The 19,633-nt window shown below is 34.4% G+C and overlaps 1 protein-coding gene across 3 annotated transcripts in view; it reads left to right on the top strand.

The window, feature by feature from the left end:
- Nucleotides 1-19,378, top strand: part of Csmd3 (CUB and Sushi multiple domains 3) — an 842,017-nt gene extending 822,639 nt beyond the window's left edge. For all 3 annotated transcript variants that reach the window (XM_090339296.1, XM_090339294.1, XM_090339297.1), the window contains 7 exons: nucleotides 3,141-3,320; nucleotides 6,009-6,074; nucleotides 6,585-6,743; nucleotides 10,793-10,905; nucleotides 13,612-13,699; nucleotides 15,653-15,788; nucleotides 17,486-19,378. In XM_090339296.1, the coding sequence (XP_090195422.1) occupies nucleotides 3,141-3,320; nucleotides 6,009-6,074; nucleotides 6,585-6,743; nucleotides 10,793-10,905; nucleotides 13,612-13,699; nucleotides 15,653-15,788; nucleotides 17,486-17,645 (902 nt within the window). In that variant the 3' untranslated portion in view covers nucleotides 17,646-19,378. The remainder of the gene's footprint in view (nucleotides 1-3,140; nucleotides 3,321-6,008; nucleotides 6,075-6,584; nucleotides 6,744-10,792; nucleotides 10,906-13,611; nucleotides 13,700-15,652; nucleotides 15,789-17,485) is intronic.
- The last annotated feature ends 255 nt before the right edge of the window (nucleotides 19,379-19,633 follow it).

Raw genomic sequence — 19,633 nt, 5'->3', positions numbered from 1 at the left:
TTGAGCCACAGCATCACTTCGGCTTTTTCGAAGAGAACCCGGGACTTGGTGCATGCTCGGCAAGCATTCTACCACTAGGCCAGATTCCTCGCCTCAAGCTCAGTTCTTTTTTTTTTTTCTTTTTGCCAGTCCTGGGATTGAGTTCAGGGCCTGCACACTGTCTTTGGACTTTCTCAATGCTAGCACTCTAGCACTTGAGCCTCAGCACCACTTCTGGCTTATTTTCTATGTATGTGGACCAAGGAATCAAACCCAGGTCTTCATGCATGCCAGGCAAGCACTCTATCACCCGGCCAAACTCCCAGCCCTTAAGCTCAGTTCTTTAATAGATAATTTTTCAGAATATTAACTTAACCGCAGATTTAGGAACTACAACCAGGTGATTAAGGGTCCTTGTTAACCTACATTTATATAATGGTGATTTAAATAAGTTTAACATTTGTTACTATGTGCCGTATACTACACTGCAGTGGGACGGATCTCTGCTTATCTTTATTTGTACCACGTGAAGATTAAACTACCAATTATAAGTTAATTGCAGTAACCAAATTAAACATACATTAACACACAATTAAAAAATATGTTAGCTACTGTTCACAGCTTTATGATCATGTGTTAGGGAATGGTTTTTCAAGTAAGTAGCATTCATTTCTTCTTGTGAACAGACTAATTTTATTCATTTATTTTTTTCATTGGTCCTGGGTCTTAAACTTTGGGTCTGGACTCTGTCACTGAGCTCTTCAGATCAAGGCTAGTACAATACACTTGAGCCACAAAACCACACTCAGAGTCTCAGATGGGCAATGTTATTCTTTCTGGCAGCAGCATATAATTCCTGTGTGCATATATACCACTCTTTTCTCTCTCTCTCTCTTGTTCTCTTTTCCTTTTTCCTTTCCCTTATAGTTGATCCTCTGTTGTTACTGTATCTAACTTTGGTGCATCATATATTGTATTACATGTATTTGCTTATTTGAATTAGGGATGGGAAGGGGGAAAAAGATGATGAGTCAAAGGACAAAGGATAAACCAGTGCAACAGTGATGATATTCACATGGCAATATTTAAGAAATGTACTCTACTACTTAGAAGTGATGCTGAGGGGGGAATGTGGGAGAAAAACATGGGACGGCGTAACAACGTTCAAGAAGTAATATACCCATCTCTTTACAAATGTAACTGTAACCTCCTCTGGCTTTGAGCCATAGTCCTCAGATATCAGCCTCCTAAAGTAGCTAGGATTACAGGTATGAGCCACCTGAGCCCAGCAAAACTAATTTTATGCAAAACATAAGACTTTATTACCTGGTATATAGTATATACATTTATTTGTTTATTTAAATAGGGAAGGGGAAGGAGAAAAGATGTGTGGGAGGGGTGGGGGAAGGGAAAGGGGACAAATCATGAGAAGGAGTATCAAGGTTAGAGAAATAATATACCCATTATTGAAGAATGTAACTGCAATCCCTCCATGCATTATCTTGACAATAAAATACAATAACAAGACATTAAAACAGATTAACTAGATATCAGATGTCATGGAAACTAAGAAATGGAGAGGAAAAAATGAAAAAGGAGACAAAAGACTAGATGAATTAATGCCAGGCATCAGTCCCACTCACCTGTAATACTAACTACTGAGGAAGCTGCAATCTAAGGATTACAGTGTAAAGCCAGCCCAATAAGGAATGTCAGTGAGGCTGCTCTGATATTTAATAAACTATAATAAAACTGGAAGTGAAACTGAGACTCAAGAGACAGAGTATTGGCCTTGAGTGAAGAAAACGCTCAGGTACAGGCCCAGCCGTAAGTTAAAGCCCAAGACTGATAGAAAGAAAGAAGAAAGAAAGAAAGAAAGAATATTTGCAGTGTATGAACCCAAATATTGTTTGAAATCAGCATAAGTAAAATTTGTAAATGATATTTCCAGAACAATGAACTATTAATAAAAGAGAATATTATGAGGCTGGAGTTCTATGATAACTCTCTAATCTATAAATACAAATATTTTCAGAAAAATCATATTGTTTAAGAAAATGTACTTTGTGCACAGGGGTACAATTATATAGGCAATATAATGTGCCTATACTTTCAATTAGGTTCAGATTTTTAAAGTAAATACAATAGAAATTATAAAAAGTAATGTTTTCAGATTAGTTTGAAAGTCTCAACTTGACAATATCATGAGACATTATTGATTGTATAAATGCTGTTTTCCGTGAGGACTTTTTAAATAGTACTCTCGTACTTAATGAGGAAATAAGACATTTCTATTTCTTTTTCTTTTCTTTTTTTTCTTTTTGTCAGTCCTGGGCTTGAGCTCAGGGCCTGAACACTGTCCTTGGACTTTCTCAAGGCTAGAGCTCTGCCACTTGAGCCTCAGCACCACTTCTGGCTTTTTTCTATGTATGTGGTACCGAGGAATCGAACCCGGGTCTTTATGCATGCTAGGCAAGCACTTTAACCACTAGGCCAAACTCTCGGCCCCAACATTTCTATTTCTTATCTAATCTAACATCTATCTCTGGTCTACATATGGTTGTTTAGGAATCACTAGGCTGTGAAACAATATATTGACATAGATTTTTCTTTTCATTCTGTAAAATATCTGTTATTTTAAAATTATGGCATAAATTATTTCTAAAAGTTATATTGTGAGCTATCTCCAAATGAATTTGATTTTTTATTTCAGGCACAACTAGGCTATAATTTCAAGGTTTCACATTATCTAGGTGTATTCTGTCATTTGGACCACTCCATCAGTCTTTTTTTTATTATCATTCATTATTTTCAAAATAGAGATTTTCTTTAAACTCATATACTCAGGTCATCCTGAACTGCAGTTCTCCTGCTTGGATTTTACTTTGTTGCTGGAAGGGCAGGCACTGCACAACGGCCAACTATTGTGCTTCCAACAGCCTTGTAGGGGGCAGGCACATGGCACTAGTCTTTAATTACTGGGTGGAAATAGAGTCTTGCAATTCTTTATGACTGAGTTGTCCTGGAACTGCAATCTTCTGGTCTCTGCCTCCCTAGTTGCTATGATTATAGTCATCTTGTGGAAAAAAATGATGTCTTTTTAAGAATTTTAACATGTCTACAGAAAATTAATATTATTTTCATTTTCTTTTTTTACATAGCCCACAGCTGTAAACAGCCAGAAACACCTGCTCATGCTAATGTAGTAGGAATGGACCTTCCATCTCATGGGTATACTCTAATTTACACCTGCCAGCCTGGTTTTTTCTTAGCAGGTGGAACAGAACATAGAGTATGTAGATCTGATAATTCTTGGACCGGAAAAGTTCCTATTTGTGAAGGTAAGTTTTAGCTAACACTAAGGATTATTGCACTAATAGGCCTTTTCTGGATGTAGGAGAAGAAATTCAATTTAAATTTTCTTAGAAATAAGGGAAATTTGGCAACCTATTCCAAAGATAGGGATTGTATGGATGCTACAGGATTCCAGAACACAGAAAAATTATCTGATTTTTTTGTATCATCTTTTTCTGTTGACCTTTCTTTTGATCTTTAATCTACCATCATGTCTTTTTTCTTTAAGGGAGGTATATTAGATTTCCTGGTCTGTTATAATTAGGCTTCTGAAGCTTAGAGTATGAACACAATAGAACCCTTTTTTCAATGATCTAAGGTTCTAAAATCTAAAATCAAGGTGTCAACAGAACTGTTGTATTCTTGCCTTCATTTTTCTAGTATATTGGCAGCTTCTGCATATCTGGGCTCCCCTGGGTATGCCTCACTATGATTTCTGTCTCTATGATCACATATGTGATTTCTTTTATATTGTCTTCCCCTGTCCTTCTAAGAGTGTTTGTATTTAGATCCCACACTAACTTAGGATATTTTATTCTACTTAATGTCTTACTTCCAAATAAAATTGTATTCTCATGTCCTATGTGAAACTGACTTCCCTTGAAGTATGCTGGTGAAACCATTAGAATAAAAAAAATTGCTTCAAGCATCTCTGGGCTCAATAGTCTCCTGTGACACAATTTTGAACAAGCAGCTCTTGATATCAATTATTCACACTACTATAGTATTTTTACTAAATCTATGTGGAATGCCCTATCTATGCTATGTTAATCCACTCTGGTACATACACAGGAATAAAATCTGTGATGCTAAAAGTAGCAGAGAACATTTTCTCTGTTCTTTATCACAACATCCATAAATGTTTCTTCTTTATAAATGACAAGCACATGTTCTTTCTTATCCAGATCATTTGTTTTTCTATTTCAAAAATTTTAAGGAACAAAAATCACTACTTGATGAGAAAATTTTACATATGCCCCTCCTCTCTAATGTTTAATTTCAGCAACAAAATCTTTATTCAAAGATTTTATGCCAGGTGCAGTGCTATGCCTATAATCCTAGCTACTCATGAGATGAGATCTAAGGATTCCTGTTCATAGTCACCCAGCACTAAAGTCCATGAGACTCTCATCTCCAGTTAACCACTAGAAAACTGCAAGTGGCGCTGTGGTTCCATTCATAGGGTGGTAGCCTTGAGCTGAAGAACTCAGAGGCAATGCCCAGGCCCAGAGTTCAAGCATCATGTCTCACAAACAAACAAAAAAGATTTTACAACTATAATTTTGACAGAGTTCAGTAAAAAAATTTTCAGTAGACATTTGATGAATAAATATTTTATTTCCTCCTAGTCATGGCTATGTATTATCTATTTCTGTTCTTTTTGTCCTGTCTATCTATCTGCCTGGCTGGCTGGCTGCCTGCCTGCCTGTCTGTCTGTCTCTCTGTCTGTCTGTCTGAGGGACTCATGTTCTTTTTTAGCTTTTTCCCCCCTTATAGATAGTGCTCTGCTAACTATGTCCAACCTCCAACAGACATTCTAGGGCGCGCCGCTGCTTCATTGGATCTAGAGAATCTTCATCTTTTCTGCCTGGGCTAGCTTTCATTTCAACCTCCTAGGTTGTAGTTTTGGGCCGTTCTTCATTTTTTTTTCTTCATTGTTCTTCATAAAACATTTTTTCAGCTTATTGTTTTCTAAAGATTCATAGGTAGTTCTTTGCTATTTTAATTTTATATACTCTTTTAGGAAATCTCTTGCATATGATAGTTTTGCTTATTGAAGTGACTTACAAAATAATATCTCAAGCTTATTTGTCTTATTTTAGACAACAGGTTATATATCCAATTGCTAAAATCATAATTTGACTAGAATTCCTCAAGGACATCTCAACATTCAATAGTTCTTACATGTTTTCTTTAGATATTCCTTGTCTCAGTGTTTCTGTGTATTAGCTTATAGTTGAACGTGATAGAAATTAGTAACTAACCCAGATATCAATCTACCTAAACTTACTATAATTTTCATAGCCACCTAATCTGTTTTCTGGTTTAGCATCTGTAATATGATTATAAAACTCAGTGTCATCTCCACCAAGATTCAGCAGCCAGTTCTTACTCTTCTGACTATATCAATGTATCTTTCTTTCAAATATCATCTTCCCTTAATTCTTTCAAAAAAACATTACTGTATTTTAGTATGATTTCTACAACTATCCATTCCATTCCTGATTTTCATGTGATATACAGAGTTTGGGCCTGGCTTAAAGTATTTTATATTTGAGTCTATTCTATTTCTAATCCACCCTGTAGCTATATTAACAAAGTTGATTCATCTCAAGCTTGCACTCATAGTTTTACCTCGTGTTAACAGTAAAATGCTTTCAGCATCTGTGTCGGAAGCAACTGGTTGCATTTAGCTTTTGCCTATGTGATAAACTATCTCCTACCAGTAAGATTATAATAATCTACCTCTTTCTACTGAGCTAGAATGGGCATAAATATTAAAGTTGTTATACAATAGTAGTTCTGAATAGGAGAGTGAGATACCACAACCAACAGGACATTTTGAAGAAAATAATATATCTCCGAGAATGAAATTTATAGTGTGTCAACACTGTAAATGTGTGTCTCTTTGTGTTATTTTATTGACATTTGTAAACACCAATTTCTTTTTGTAGCTGGTTCCAAAATCTTGGTGAAAGATCCGAGACCTGCACTAGGGACACCCAGTCCAAAGCTAAGTGGTTAGTAAATGAGTTTGTCACTTCTCTAAGTCATGTTTTCTAAAACAGATATACTATTTTCTTGACAAAGGGGACAGTTATTTGAGGAAAAAAAGTGTATTTCGTGTTGATAAAATTATGTGTTTGGCTAAACAATGAATAGAGCAAAGTTAATCTTTAGAGCTGATATTGTATTATAGTGGAATGAAAGTTAATAGGAAAACAAATACTTTTAAAATCCCCCTGCATTTGGAACTATCTCATTTAATTTGCCAACATGTCAATCAGTGAAAAAATTTGGAATTAGACAAGTAATTTATGTGAGATGAGAGGAAGGAATTTCTTACTGATAGTGTGTGAAACCTATTCTGATTTATTCTACATAACCTTTTGTCTGTACAATTAATTTTAATTATATAGATCTTCAGCATCATTGTTCAGTAAACTGAGATTCTTGATATTAATATTTGATGCTTGAATTCATAGGAAGTCATACAATTAAAAGGTGTGATTTATGCATCTTATTCATAGTTCCTGATGATGTGTTCGCCCAAAATTATATATGGAAAGGTTCTTACAACTTCAAAGGCAGAAAGCAGCCCATGACCTTGACCGTGACCACCTTCAATGCTTCCACTGGGAGAGTTAATGCAACACTGAGCAACAGTAACATGGAACTGCTACTGTCAGGTAGAAAAACAGAAACAGTAATGGGGGGCTTTATTTTCACAATGAATTCATTGTTGGTTATTAGTGAGTTTTATACGGTAAAATAGTTGTATTTCATTTTCTGACATTTAAAATTCATTCAGAGACACGATCGTCTGGTTTGGAGATTGATGAACTGATTTTACTTTACCAACAAAGAAAAATTCTTTTTTTTAAGTTTTTTAATTTTTATTTTTTAATATTATTTTTATCGTAATTAGTAAAAGGGTTACATGATATTTGCCAGATAGAAGGTGCATTAATTCACATACATTGATACCCTTTCACATGTCTTGGTACCCATTACCCTCCCCCCCACACCCCCACCCGTCTTGGTTTTCCCCCCTTCCCTATCAAATTTCAAATAACCAAATACAAATAAATTCAATATATCAGATAACAAAGTGAGATACTGTAACAATATGAGATAACCAAGGGACAGCAAAGGAGATGAGAGACAACATAGTACATTAAGGACAACAATCATTCGTTATATGGCTTTTGTTTCAATATCCTGGAGGTCCTTTCAATTAGCTTCATACTATATGGCCTTATGTATCAAGATTTTGCTCTATTGCAGATCTCTGCTAGTAGAGCCCAAGGTTTCTACTGATTATGACAAATGAGGGAAACCATTGAGCCTAAGTTCCTTTGAGTCTGGCTTACTTCACTTAATATGATCTTTTCTAAGTCTTTCCATTTCCTAACAAATGGGGCAATGTCATTCTTTCTGACAGAAGCATAGAATTCCATTGTGTACAAATACCACAACTTGTTGATCCACTCATCAACTGAGGGACCTCTAGGTTGGTTCCATGTCTTTGCTATGGTGAATAGTGCTGCAATGAACATTGTTGTGCTAGTGGATTTAGTATGCCCTTGTTTCTGGATGGTTGGGTAAATGCCAAGTAGTGGAATTGCTGGGTCATAGGGGAGTTTTATGTTTAGCCTTTTGAGGCACTGCCACACTGCTTTCCATAGTGGTTAAACAAGTTTGCACTCCCACCAACAGTGTAGTAGTGATCCCTCCTGGCCACATCCCCTCCAGCATCTGTTGTCATTCGTTTTCCTTATCCTGGCCATTCTAACTGGAGTGAGGTGGAATCTTAGAGTTGTTTTGATTTGCATTTCTTTTATGACCAGAGATGTTGAGCATTTCTTCATGTGTCTATAGGCCATTTTTGTTTCTTCTTCAGAGAAGACTCTCTTTAAGTCTTTGGCCCATTTTTGAATGGCATGGTTGTTACTTTGAAGATTAGTTTTGGAGTGATTCAATTTTTTGAGTTGTTGATATATTTTAGATATGAGGCCTTTGTCCATTGTTTGGTTGGTGAAGATCTTCTCCCACTCTGTAGGCTTCCTGATTAGTTTACTAGCTATGTCCTTTGCCATACAAAAGCTCTGCAGTTTAATGCGGCCCCCCTATCCAGCCTTTCTCTGATTTGTTGTGATTCTTGGTCCTTATTAAGAAAGTTTCTACCTGTGCCAAGGAGGCCTAGTGTATCTCCTATTCCTTCCTGTAAAGTTTTCAGTGTGTCAGCTTTTACCTCCAGGTCTTTGATCCATTTGAACTTAATTCTAGTTCAGGGTGACAAAGAAGGATCCAACTTTAGTTTTCTGCAGGTGCTTAACCAGTTCTGCCAGCACAACTTGTTGAAGAGGCTGTCTTTCTTCCATTCTATTTTTTTGGCTCCCTTGTCAAAAATTAGATGGCCATAGGTCTGTGTTTTAATATCTGAGTCCTCAGTTCTATTCCATTGGTCTTCAGGCCTGTTCTTGTGCCAGTACCAAGCTGTTTTGAGAATTATAGCTCTGTAATAGAGTCTAAAGTTTGGAATTGAAATTCCTCCAGCGCTGTTCTTTCTGCTAAGAAGTGTTTTTGCTATACGGGGTCTTTTATTATTCCATATGAACTTTTGAATTGCCTCTTCTATTTCTTTAAAGAACGCCATTGGGATATTGATGGGTATTGCGTTGAATTTGTAGATAGCCCTTGGCAAGATTGTCATTTTCACAATGTTGATTCTTCCAATCCAGGAGCATGGGAGGTTTTTCCATTTCCTTAGTTCTGCTTTAATTTCCTTTTTTAGGGTTTTAATGTTTTCATCAAAAAGGTCCTTTACATTCTTAGTTAAGCTAATTCCTAGGTACTTTATTTTCTTTGAGGCTATTGAGAAAACAAAGAAAAATTCTGAAGACCTTTTGTTTGCTTGTTTTTATTGTTGTTGTTTGTTTGTTTTTGCAATGCTGGGGCTCTAACCTTTCTTAAGGTACATCCCTAGTTTTAAAACCCTGGAATTTTGAAGTTAAGAATTTTCAAGACAAATTTACATGGCTAGAATTTAAATGTCATGCATTAATACAATCATCTTTCGTAATGGGATGCTGTGACACTGTAAATACAAAATATATGTAGTACATATTTCATGACTCTAAAATTATTCTAAGTAGACACATATTACTATATATGCCTACATGGAATAATTATGAGCAAAGTAATAATAAATGGCATAAGCAACATGAAAACTTAAGTTGAAGTAACTGATGGTACATTTTAGGTGAAATAATGGCCATTATTTGAAATTACTGATCTGGCATAGAATATACTAAAAATAGAATTGAATAAGATAATTGACTAGAATAATAAAATTTAATATGCAAAACTTAAGTGTTCACTATACATGATATAAAGGCAAAATTGCTTATATGAGAAAATACATTCAAATTATGATTAATGATTTCTTTAGTACTGAAATGTAAATGTTTTTTCTTGTTACCTTGACATGTTAATTCAAACAGATTTTATATTTATATTATATGGAATGCTTCCAAAAAATAGGTTCATACAGGCTGGGAGTTTGGCCTAGTTGTTGAGTGCTTGCTTAGCATGCACAAAGACCTAGGACAGTGCTCAGGCCCTGAGCTCAAGCCCAGGACTGGCAAAACAAAATGGGTTCATACAAATAAAATTACACAAAAATGGTATTAGCTTTTATATAGTATTAATACATATAGACAATTGCATCATTTACCATCATATTACTTTTAATCCATTTATGACCTGTATTTGATGGTTATAGTTTAATTTAGATCAAAACTTATATCTCTCTATATTCTCTTGAGCCCTATTTTTAGGTAGCTTTTAGGTCAGTAATGTTAATCACAAAATTTTAATGCTGCAGATTTATTTTTTACTACTTACTCAAGTCAATCACAATTTTTTCCATAATATTAACTTAAATTTGTGTACTCTCTGTTTTTCCCATTCTTAGAAATTTTATTAATTAAAAATATTACTGTATGTATTTTGGCTTCTCTTCATGGCTTATTTACGTTTCTCTTTTTCGACTAAAATTCTTACATACTTTTCAAAAAGCAGGTCATGTATTTATTTTCTGACCATTTCCTAATGGCTTAGTTTTTTGATCTCTCTTGCATCTTTACTTACTTGTTTTTTTTTACAGCTTCAACATCATAAAATTCATAAGTATAGAGACAATAAGTATTTATTTTTTTTGTTGTTTTTTTTGTAATTAATAAAAGGGTTACATGATATTTGCCAGATAGAAGGTGCATTAATTCACATATGTTGATACCCTTTCACATGTCTTGGTCCCCATTACCCTCCCCTCCACCCCCCTAAGTATTTATTTTGTAGCTGCAGCAACACCTGGAACAGTCTCTCTCACACAGTGAGAACTCCTAATTTATAGTTCAAGAAAAGATGAGTAATTTAAACTTTAGATTTGGATACCTCATTTTACAACTGATTTGAGGGATTATTCATTTTGCTTGGGTATTATGGAATGATATAATAAATGGCATTTTAATTCCACTGATATTATTCAAATTGAAATTCCTATTTAGAGATCAAGGTAAATTACTAGGTTTAAGAAAAGTATTAGTTGTTTGCTCTGGGTCTTGTTTTATTTGTTTTCCTATCACAGATCTTTCTTGATAATATTTAAGAACTTAGAGATAACGAGATGAAGATTATGTACAAAATTAAGTAATTGTTTTTGCATTTACAGGCATATATAAAAGTCAGGAAGCTCGCCTAATGTTGCACATATATCTTATTAAAGTACCACCTCATGCTTCTGTAAAGAAAATGAAGGAGGAAAATTGGGCTATGGATGGCTTTGTAAGTACAGGTTTTTAAAAAATTTGTTGCTGGTTTCCCTGAGCAACTTGCTCAGGAAAAGGAATTTCATAAACTCTGGCTCATTTTGAGTACACATGTGTGCACATACACTAGAAAATGAATACCCATAAGGTAGTATCTATAGATAGTATTCCTACATATCAAGGCAAATGGTAATGAGTTCTATTTTTATGTAGTATTCTTTGTAACATGTCCTTTGAAAAGTTTCTTTTGAATTAATCAAGGAAAAAATAGGTAAAATATGTATTTGCAGCTTAGCTGTGTTGAGATTCATTCACTTTTTTTTTAATAAACCATTTTTATAAAATGCAGCATATAATTCAGTATGGCTATTTAAATAAAGTGAGAATTCCAAATATTTCCTAAAATGGCTTGTGAAGAGAGAAAATCCCCTTTTCTGCTTACTGTGGAGACACATTTGCTGCAGCTTTGTTATGGAATCTCTCTGCCCAAATATTTATTTGGTCCAAAGTGAAGATGGGCAGACCAAGTTCACATTAGCATATTGTGCAGGAGGAAACATGCCCCTGGTCAGGACACATTCTCATGGGACTAGTATTCTTTTCTAAGGAGAATCAGAGAAAAACCTAAAGCTTTTTCCTTTCTGTACTATGTGAATATTCCTCTTCCTTATTTACTCAATTGGAGAATAACCAAAGCCTGCAGGGTACTCAGGTTGTTTGCTTGTGTTAGTTAGCCTAGGAAACAAATAAATTTATTCTTCAACTTATTAGAGTTTGGTCTCTTCTCTTTCTATCTATTCACTTTAAAAATTTTTCCAGGAACTGGGAGTTTAGCCCAGTGGAAGAGTGCTTGTCTAGCATACACAAAGGCCCAGGTTCGATTAATCAGTACCACATACATAGCAAAAAGCCAGAGATGGTGCTGTGGCTCAAGTGGTAGAGCTCTAGCCTTGAGAAAAGTCCAAGGACATTTCTTAGGCCCTGAGCTCAAGTCCAGGACTGGCAAAAATAAAAAAAAATTCCAAAGCTGGGTGCAGTTGCTCTCCCCTGTAATCCTAGCTACTCAGGAGGCTGAGATCTGAGGATCAAGGTTCAAAGCCAGCATGGGCACAAAAAAACCTGAAACTCTTATCTTCAATTAGCCTCTAGCAAACAGGAAGTGGGGCTTGGCTCAAGGGTAGGGTGGTAGCCTTGAGCTGAAGGGCTCAGTGACAGCGCCCAGGCCAAGTTCAAGCACCATGACCCCCACACACACAAAAAAATCCAGAGTATAAAATTTATGTCTGTTTACTAAGGAACAGGTCATTGACAAAACATCAAAATGCTGTGGGGGTTTTGGTATGTTTTGTTTTTACAGGTATGAATTTTAAGTTTTTAAGTTTTTCATTAATTGCCACTAAGTAGGTACAAACTTGAGAATAAGTATACAGTGATTACTGAAGTGTATCAATTGTTTTACTTTTGCAATGAAATGCTTTGTATATGAAAAGTCATTTTTAATATAAGCTTTTATGCGAATGCTAGATACATGGTTTTGTCAGTAGTAGATGGAGACAGAAATGTCTCAGGATTAAGCATGAGTACTTGGCTTTTTCTCCATGTTGGTTGAGCTGTGTGAAATCTGGTTGAATTGTTGTATGAAGTTTACATCTGCTTCTCACCTTATTCTTATTCAGAGACTGGAAGGGTAGAAGAGACCAAACAATGCTCTCTACTGAGAAAGCAAAAGCTCTCAAATGAGAAAAAGTTTCAGAAGTATATTCAAAGGTTCTGAAATCAACTTAAATACAGTGACATGTAACATAATCATTTGGGACATGGATTTGCTACATAGCTGGATTGACCTAAAACTAAAAATACTCCTGTGTTAGCCTCCTGAGTGCTGGGATTACTGGCATGTATCAGCCTGTTTGTCTGACATATGTCTTTAATGAACAGCTTAGTTTAGATTTAATCCATATATTCTAATCGATGTAAAATGGACTCTGTAATAGTTTAAAGTATGTCCTCAGATGTTTTTTTAAGCCATCACCACAATTTGATTTAGAAAATATCATCATTCCAAAGATAAATTCCATATTATTTCCTCATTTCTCTCTCCAACTCTGATTCTTGCTGTGCCTTGGGCAACTGGTCCATGGTTTTCCTCTCTAGATTTCCATGTTCTGGACTTTTATGGGTAACATCATCATCTCTGTGATATACTGTAACTGGCTTCTTTCCCTGAGTATAACAGGACACACAGTGACTCTGTAGGTTTACAGGAGTAGGCTAACAACTGACAGATTATTCATTTAATTCACATAAAAGAAGCTAACCCAATTTTAACATCGAGCTAAATTCAATGAAATAACAAGACAAATCTTTCCATGAATTTCTGGAATGTGGAAGGATTGCACCTATATAAACAGCAATCTAACCTACAAAGAACAACATTATTCTGTCATTTTTAAATAGTTACTAACTACTGAAAGGCCTATATATTGATGACATTATATCAATCACTATGCCCCTTTACCGTTATCATAATTATTGAAAGTTGTAAAATTTGCTTTTGCTTTTATGATGCAAAATGTATTCAATGTGCTATTTGCTGAAGAGAAGATATAGAGGAAAGAACAATGTGTCATATTAATTTCAGTATAAAATTCAAAATTTATTAAGGCTAAGAAATATGGCTATAACTGGTCTTTAGAGTTACAAAACTTTCAAATGCTTTTAGGTATCTGCTGAGCCAGATGGAGCTACCTATGTATTTCAAGGATTTATTCAAGGCAAAGATTATGGACAATTTGGACTACAAAGATTGGGTAACACATTTATTTTTTATTTTCATGTGGTTTCTTTATTACTACAGATGTTTAAGGAAAGGCAGTCGATTCTGTACATCGAGCACCTTTTGTACATTTTGATTTGTTCATGACCAGGGCCAACCATGTGTTGAGGCATTTGATAGTTTTGTAAATATCACTTTCTCACAGACATCATTTTCTATGTAACAAGTCTATACAATGTTTAGCTTTTCATCAGATTTCTAATAAATATGACATGCTGTTTTGCCATTAAGCAAGGGGGACAAAATTGATATAGAAGAAAAAAGGAAATATTAAACTGTAAATTATTTGATCTTATCTCTTGAGAACTACACTATTTTTTCTCAGTTTGAATGGTTTCAATTTTCTTACTCCCCTGGAAATGTTGTACATTTTAAGAACCTATATAGACTATGTAGAAGAAAACTAACCTTGATTAATGGGCCCCTTTGCAGTCTTGGTACATTTCAAGTATGTAAATTATCTGTGATGAGAGATACAATCTTTTCTCTTTCTCATTTCCAGCTCTCCACCATATGAGTGAACATTTAATGATCTTTCTTGAACATATCAGAAAATACAACTTTTAGGATATTCTATTACCAAGAGATACTGTCTCCCATTATTAAACTGTGACATGGTTACGAACATAATAAATCCAGGCCTTAAGGCCTACTCACATGCATTTATCTTGATAAATCATTTCTTTTAAAATGCATGTGAATATTATAAGTCACTGTAAAAAAGGTTTAGTAAAAGGCAGTATTCTTTTTTCAATGACAAATTTTATTCTTAGTAGAATATAGTTTAGTCAAAAAGAGAAGTAGCTATTTATAAACAATAATGATATTTTTAATATCATGTACCAATTAAAATCATATTTGTTCTTTAAGGATAAAAAAACATTAATTAAATTGGCACATTAAGTACATTAACACATCTTTGTCATTGGATGCAAGGAATTTACACAAATGTCTCAAAAGTTTCAAGGTCTAGAGTCTATATAATAGGACGTGTTCCTTTCTGAAAAAGATCTGCTAGGTATTTCCTCTTCTCATTCCTGTGACAGTATAGTAGTGAACCCATTTTCTCTTCCCAAGTCAGGTAAGACCATGGCTACTCAGCCGTTAGTAGAACACATAGAATTCTCTGTGTAACCTCTTTCATTCACAGAAATTTTTATGTTGACTTTAGTCACGAAATGTTACTCCAATTTTTCTTTTCTTTTTTAATTGCTCTAGTTTAAATCATATATATATATATATATATATATATATAAATCAGAGTTGTTATTACCACCTTCTTTCTGCACCTGTAGCCTGTGCTCTCCAAATTCTCCTTCCAGGATCATTTCTTTAGGTGTCACTCGCAGATAATGTTTGGGATATTTAGAATGTTTATCTTTCCTGAGAATAGCCATGGTTTATTATTTCAGCTTCTAATTCCAATGCCAAATCAATATCTATCACATTTGACAGCAAACTTATAAAACTGCTTTTTCCTTCAATATTCATTGTTCTTTAGAAACTTCAAAATGAAACTTACATCCTATTTCCTCCAAAAAATGTTCCTAGATATGACTGAAGGATTTATACCTTCATTCATAAAGCACACCAGCCATTCTTTCATTCTTAATGTATGCATTTAGTTATCTTCAAATCTTTCCACTATTGTATAAACTCAGTTCAAGATCTAAACCCATTGGTCAATCTGCATATTTCACAAAATAAAGCTTATACCTGTGCAAAACAAATAAGACAAAACACAAAAGAAGGATGGTAATAAGTTGAAGGAATTTCACAGATATTTATGTGTTATGTATACCTAAGTTGGTGGGTTAAAGCAAGAGTTAATTATAAATATTTTGAAATTCAATACATGAATGATTTAAAGCAAAATTCCATTACAATGAGTTTATTCTGTTCTCATCAATTAATTACTATTTTTCAGGATTGAATATGACAGAAGGTTCAAATTCTTCAAATCAGCCTCATGGTACAAATAGTAGTTCTGTGGCCATTGCTATTCTTGTGCCTTTTTTTGCACTTATATTTGCAGGCTTTGGGTTTTATCTTTATAAACAGAGGTAAGCTCCCTGACTTCTAATTCCATAAGTATTTCACAACCATTCATGCTAACTCTTGCTTTGTTTCAAATCCTTGTTTCTGTTTTTCCATGTTGTGAGTATCTATGAACATAAATATTGAAAATTTCATCTCTCCCTTCCCATCTCTACAATATTACATACATGTTATAAGACCTGATCTGCCACATGGCATTATGATTGAGAGGGCATCAGGGGAGGGAAATGGGAGCAAAATGGTGTGCGGGAAGGGGTATCAATGTGTGAGAAGTAATGCACCTACTATCTGGTGAATATGAGTGTAAACCCTCTACACATTACAGTAAAAAAAAAAAAAAAGAGAGAGAGAGAGAGAAAAAAGAGAAATTCTAGACCAGAAACCTAGACATGTTTGTGAACTAAAAGCAAAGGTGAATTCAACAGTAACTCTACAGAAACTAATTTTGTGTCATGGATATCAGTATATCCATGACATATTTATATTTGAACTTTTGAACTTACTCTAATTATATTACTAAAATCAAACTGAATATTTTTAGTTTGAGAATACTTGAAGTACATTCTGTGTTGTATATGTCTGTGCTTTGTAGAATTCTTTCCTTCTTAGTGTAGACTAGCTCCTTCTTATTCTTAAAGTCTTAGATAAATTTTGCCTCCTTAAAACAGGGCACTGTGGCTCACACCTGTAATCCTAGCTACTCAGGAGGCTGAGATCTGAGGATCCCAGTTCACAGCCATCCAGGCATAAAAGACCTTAAAGACCTAGAGACTGTTATCTCCAATTAATCATTAGAAAAAGGAAATTAGGTCTGTGGCTCAGGGTAGGAGAGTAGCTTTGAGCTGAAGAGCTTAGGGACAGTGCCCAGGCCCAGAGTTCAAGCCAAGCCCCATGACCCTCCCCCCAAAAAATTGCCCCTTAGATATGCGTTATCACTCTTCATAATCTGTTTCCCAATAATTCTTTATTATATCAACTACATTTGTTATATCATAGTAATTCTTGTTATCTTTTTTTTTTTTCTGTTTCTGGGCCTAGGCTCTCTTTCTGAAGTTTCTTTTTGCTCAAGTCTAGTGCTCTACCACTTGAGTCACAGTGCCATTGGCAGTTTTTGCTGAGTAAATTGTTGGAAATTAAAGTCTCATGGACTTTTCTATCTGGGCTGGTCAAACCTCAATCATCAGAGCTCAACCTCTTACATAGCTAGGATTATAGGTGTGAGCCACCAGGGCCCGTTGTTATCTGATATTTTTGTTTCATATTTATTCATTATTTGTTATCATTGCTATATGAAATCTATCAATAATAACTTCATGTGCTCCTTAAAATATTATATAAATCATTGTGCCTGGAGGTGTATAATATATAATATATACTCAATAAAAATTTAATGAGCAATAAATTACTGAAAATGAGTAGACAGTCTATTATAATGCATTTATATTATATACAAGCAAAAGTACTAACTTATTTTGTAAGTTAATAAAATTCATTTGTGTTTGTTCCATTATTATCATTACTATATATAAACACACAGTGTATCTAAACAATAAGTCATTCAAGCCCTAAAAGTAAAGATGAATTTCTTTGCTTTTAATTGTTATTATCCACTAAAGTGATAACTGAAAGATTGTTTCTAAGCTCTGCTCTGCTGTTTCTAGGAGAAAGTGAACCCATAACTAATAGTTGTTCTCATTAACAGGACTGCACCCAAAACCCAGTACACAGGATGTTCAGTTCATGAAAATAACAACGGCCAAGCAGCTTTTGAAAACCCCATGTATGACACCAATGCCAAGTCGGTGGAGGGAAAGGCAGTGCGATTTGATCCCAACTTGAACACGGTCTGCACAATGGTATAATGCAGCACGGCTTTGCCTTCCTCAAATCTTGGAAATCGACTCAAAACAGTGCACATTTAGTCCACTGCTAAACAAAGCACACTTTTCAGGACTTGCTGGGTCACCTGTTCCTGAGGAATGATAGAGAAGAGTGTTTTTTTTTTTTCATAAACTGGATCAAAATTCTTCTTCATGTTCATCATGGAGAGTTTTACAGAAATTTGGCTGCACTCTGAGAGTGCTTACTCACAGTTTATTTGCTTTTTTTAAAAAGGAGACTATTCTAAAATATAAACTTATTTGCATATATTGGAGGAGCATCCACTCTCAGTATTTCTGTGCTTTATAAACTATATTAGAGGGACTGGGTTAAAAAAAAGATATAGGGTAGAAAAATAAGAGCTATACTTACAAGAGTCAATAGGTCGCTGAGTTCTCTTCAACTGTCATGGTCAACATTGCACCCATAGAACTATATTTCCCACTACTTTATCCCGATCCTTTCTGGTCAATCAAGACATTATTCTCCTGATTTCCCATGGAGATTTAAGATTGAATTATTCTTTTAAAGGTTTATCATTGATTTCACAGGAAAGATAAGGCTACCCTCTCTGACTTGACTTTCCTAATTTCCTACTCAAGTATTTTTTTCCTTTGTGACTGCTTGACACTATTTCTGCAAATGGCAAAGTCATTGTGCTATTGTTTCATTTCCCTATTTGGAGTAAACCATTTCATTCAATGAGCCACAGGGTAGTGTTTAACTAAACCCTTGCATCAGTGCGTTTTGTTCTTCAATAACCAATTGACTGGCAAAAATGACCTATCAGGATGGTTATTTTTCAATTATCAGTCTTATTGCCATGTTTTTTGTAACCAGTCCTTCCAATACTTTAATGAAAGACCAAGTAAAACCTATTAATCACGTACTATGTTTAATTTAGGCCTAAATATCCTTCCAGATAAAGCTTGAAATTCAATGCTTTTGATATTTTCAAGTTTCCTTGAAAAGCAAGTTAGAAGCATACTCTCTTCTATCCTCTTAACATAATGAACAAATGGGGAGGGAAGGCTTTTCTTTTTTTCAAATTGGCCATAAAAATTGTTTCCTACATTTGTGCGTTTATCAAATTTTCATATTAAAATGCCTATATCCTTATTCTTACAAAACAGATTTCAGATATAATAGGTGTCTTTATTATCAGATTCAGATAAGATTCTGTATTTTATTGATCATTAATTTATGACTATTATGCAGTAATGGTAACATTTTTTATTTCATAGCCCATTATCTTTCCTTTTTTCCATTGGAAAAAATATGTACCCACTGTGATTTCTGTTGTCCCACCCAAATATGGATTACTCTGTGAACCATCTCCAGTTTTGTATCATGAGACAGAGTGCCTAAGAGAAACCATTGCATTTGGGAACACTGCTTGGATCTATCTTTACATTAGGTGAATTTCTTGTAAACTACTTTGAGATACATTGTTTTGGAAATTCATATAATTTTCTCAACATTGTACTCTACTGACAGGATGCGGTTTGGGGTTTTCTGCCATCAGTTATTTATTCTTGTTTATTCAAATGACTGCAATAACAATGATTCATTCACTAATGTTAAGGTTAATACATTTAAGATCTTGTTTAAACAATGTTTCTTCTGCAACTGGCTACTCCTCTTATATTAATGCATACACTTTTGTAAAGAAGTATATTTTTATGAAAAAACTTTGTAAAAGTATGATGTAAATTTTCAGTGCAATGTAAACAAATAAAAATGGATAATTGCTTTTGTAAAATGTGTTTTCTTTTCAAAACTATCTCTCCTGGTTCTGATTAGTTAAATGAATCAACAACCAACATTGACTCTACAAGTTCCCAAGTGGCATATTTTGTATGTTTAGAAACATAAAATATAGATATCTTTCTTCTTAGCTCTTCGAATAGAGCAATATTTTACAAATACATTCATTCTAATAAATGTATTGGTATTGCAGCCAAGCAGG

This window comes from Megascapheus bottae, chromosome 9, assembly GCF_031878675.1.
Source record: "Megascapheus bottae isolate mThoBot1 chromosome 9, mThoBot2.hap1, whole genome shotgun sequence".
In the NCBI taxonomy this organism is placed as follows: domain Eukaryota; kingdom Metazoa; phylum Chordata; class Mammalia; order Rodentia; family Geomyidae; genus Megascapheus; species Megascapheus bottae.
Note: the sequence above shows the minus strand (reverse complement) of the source record. Positions and strands in the feature narration are given on the sequence as shown.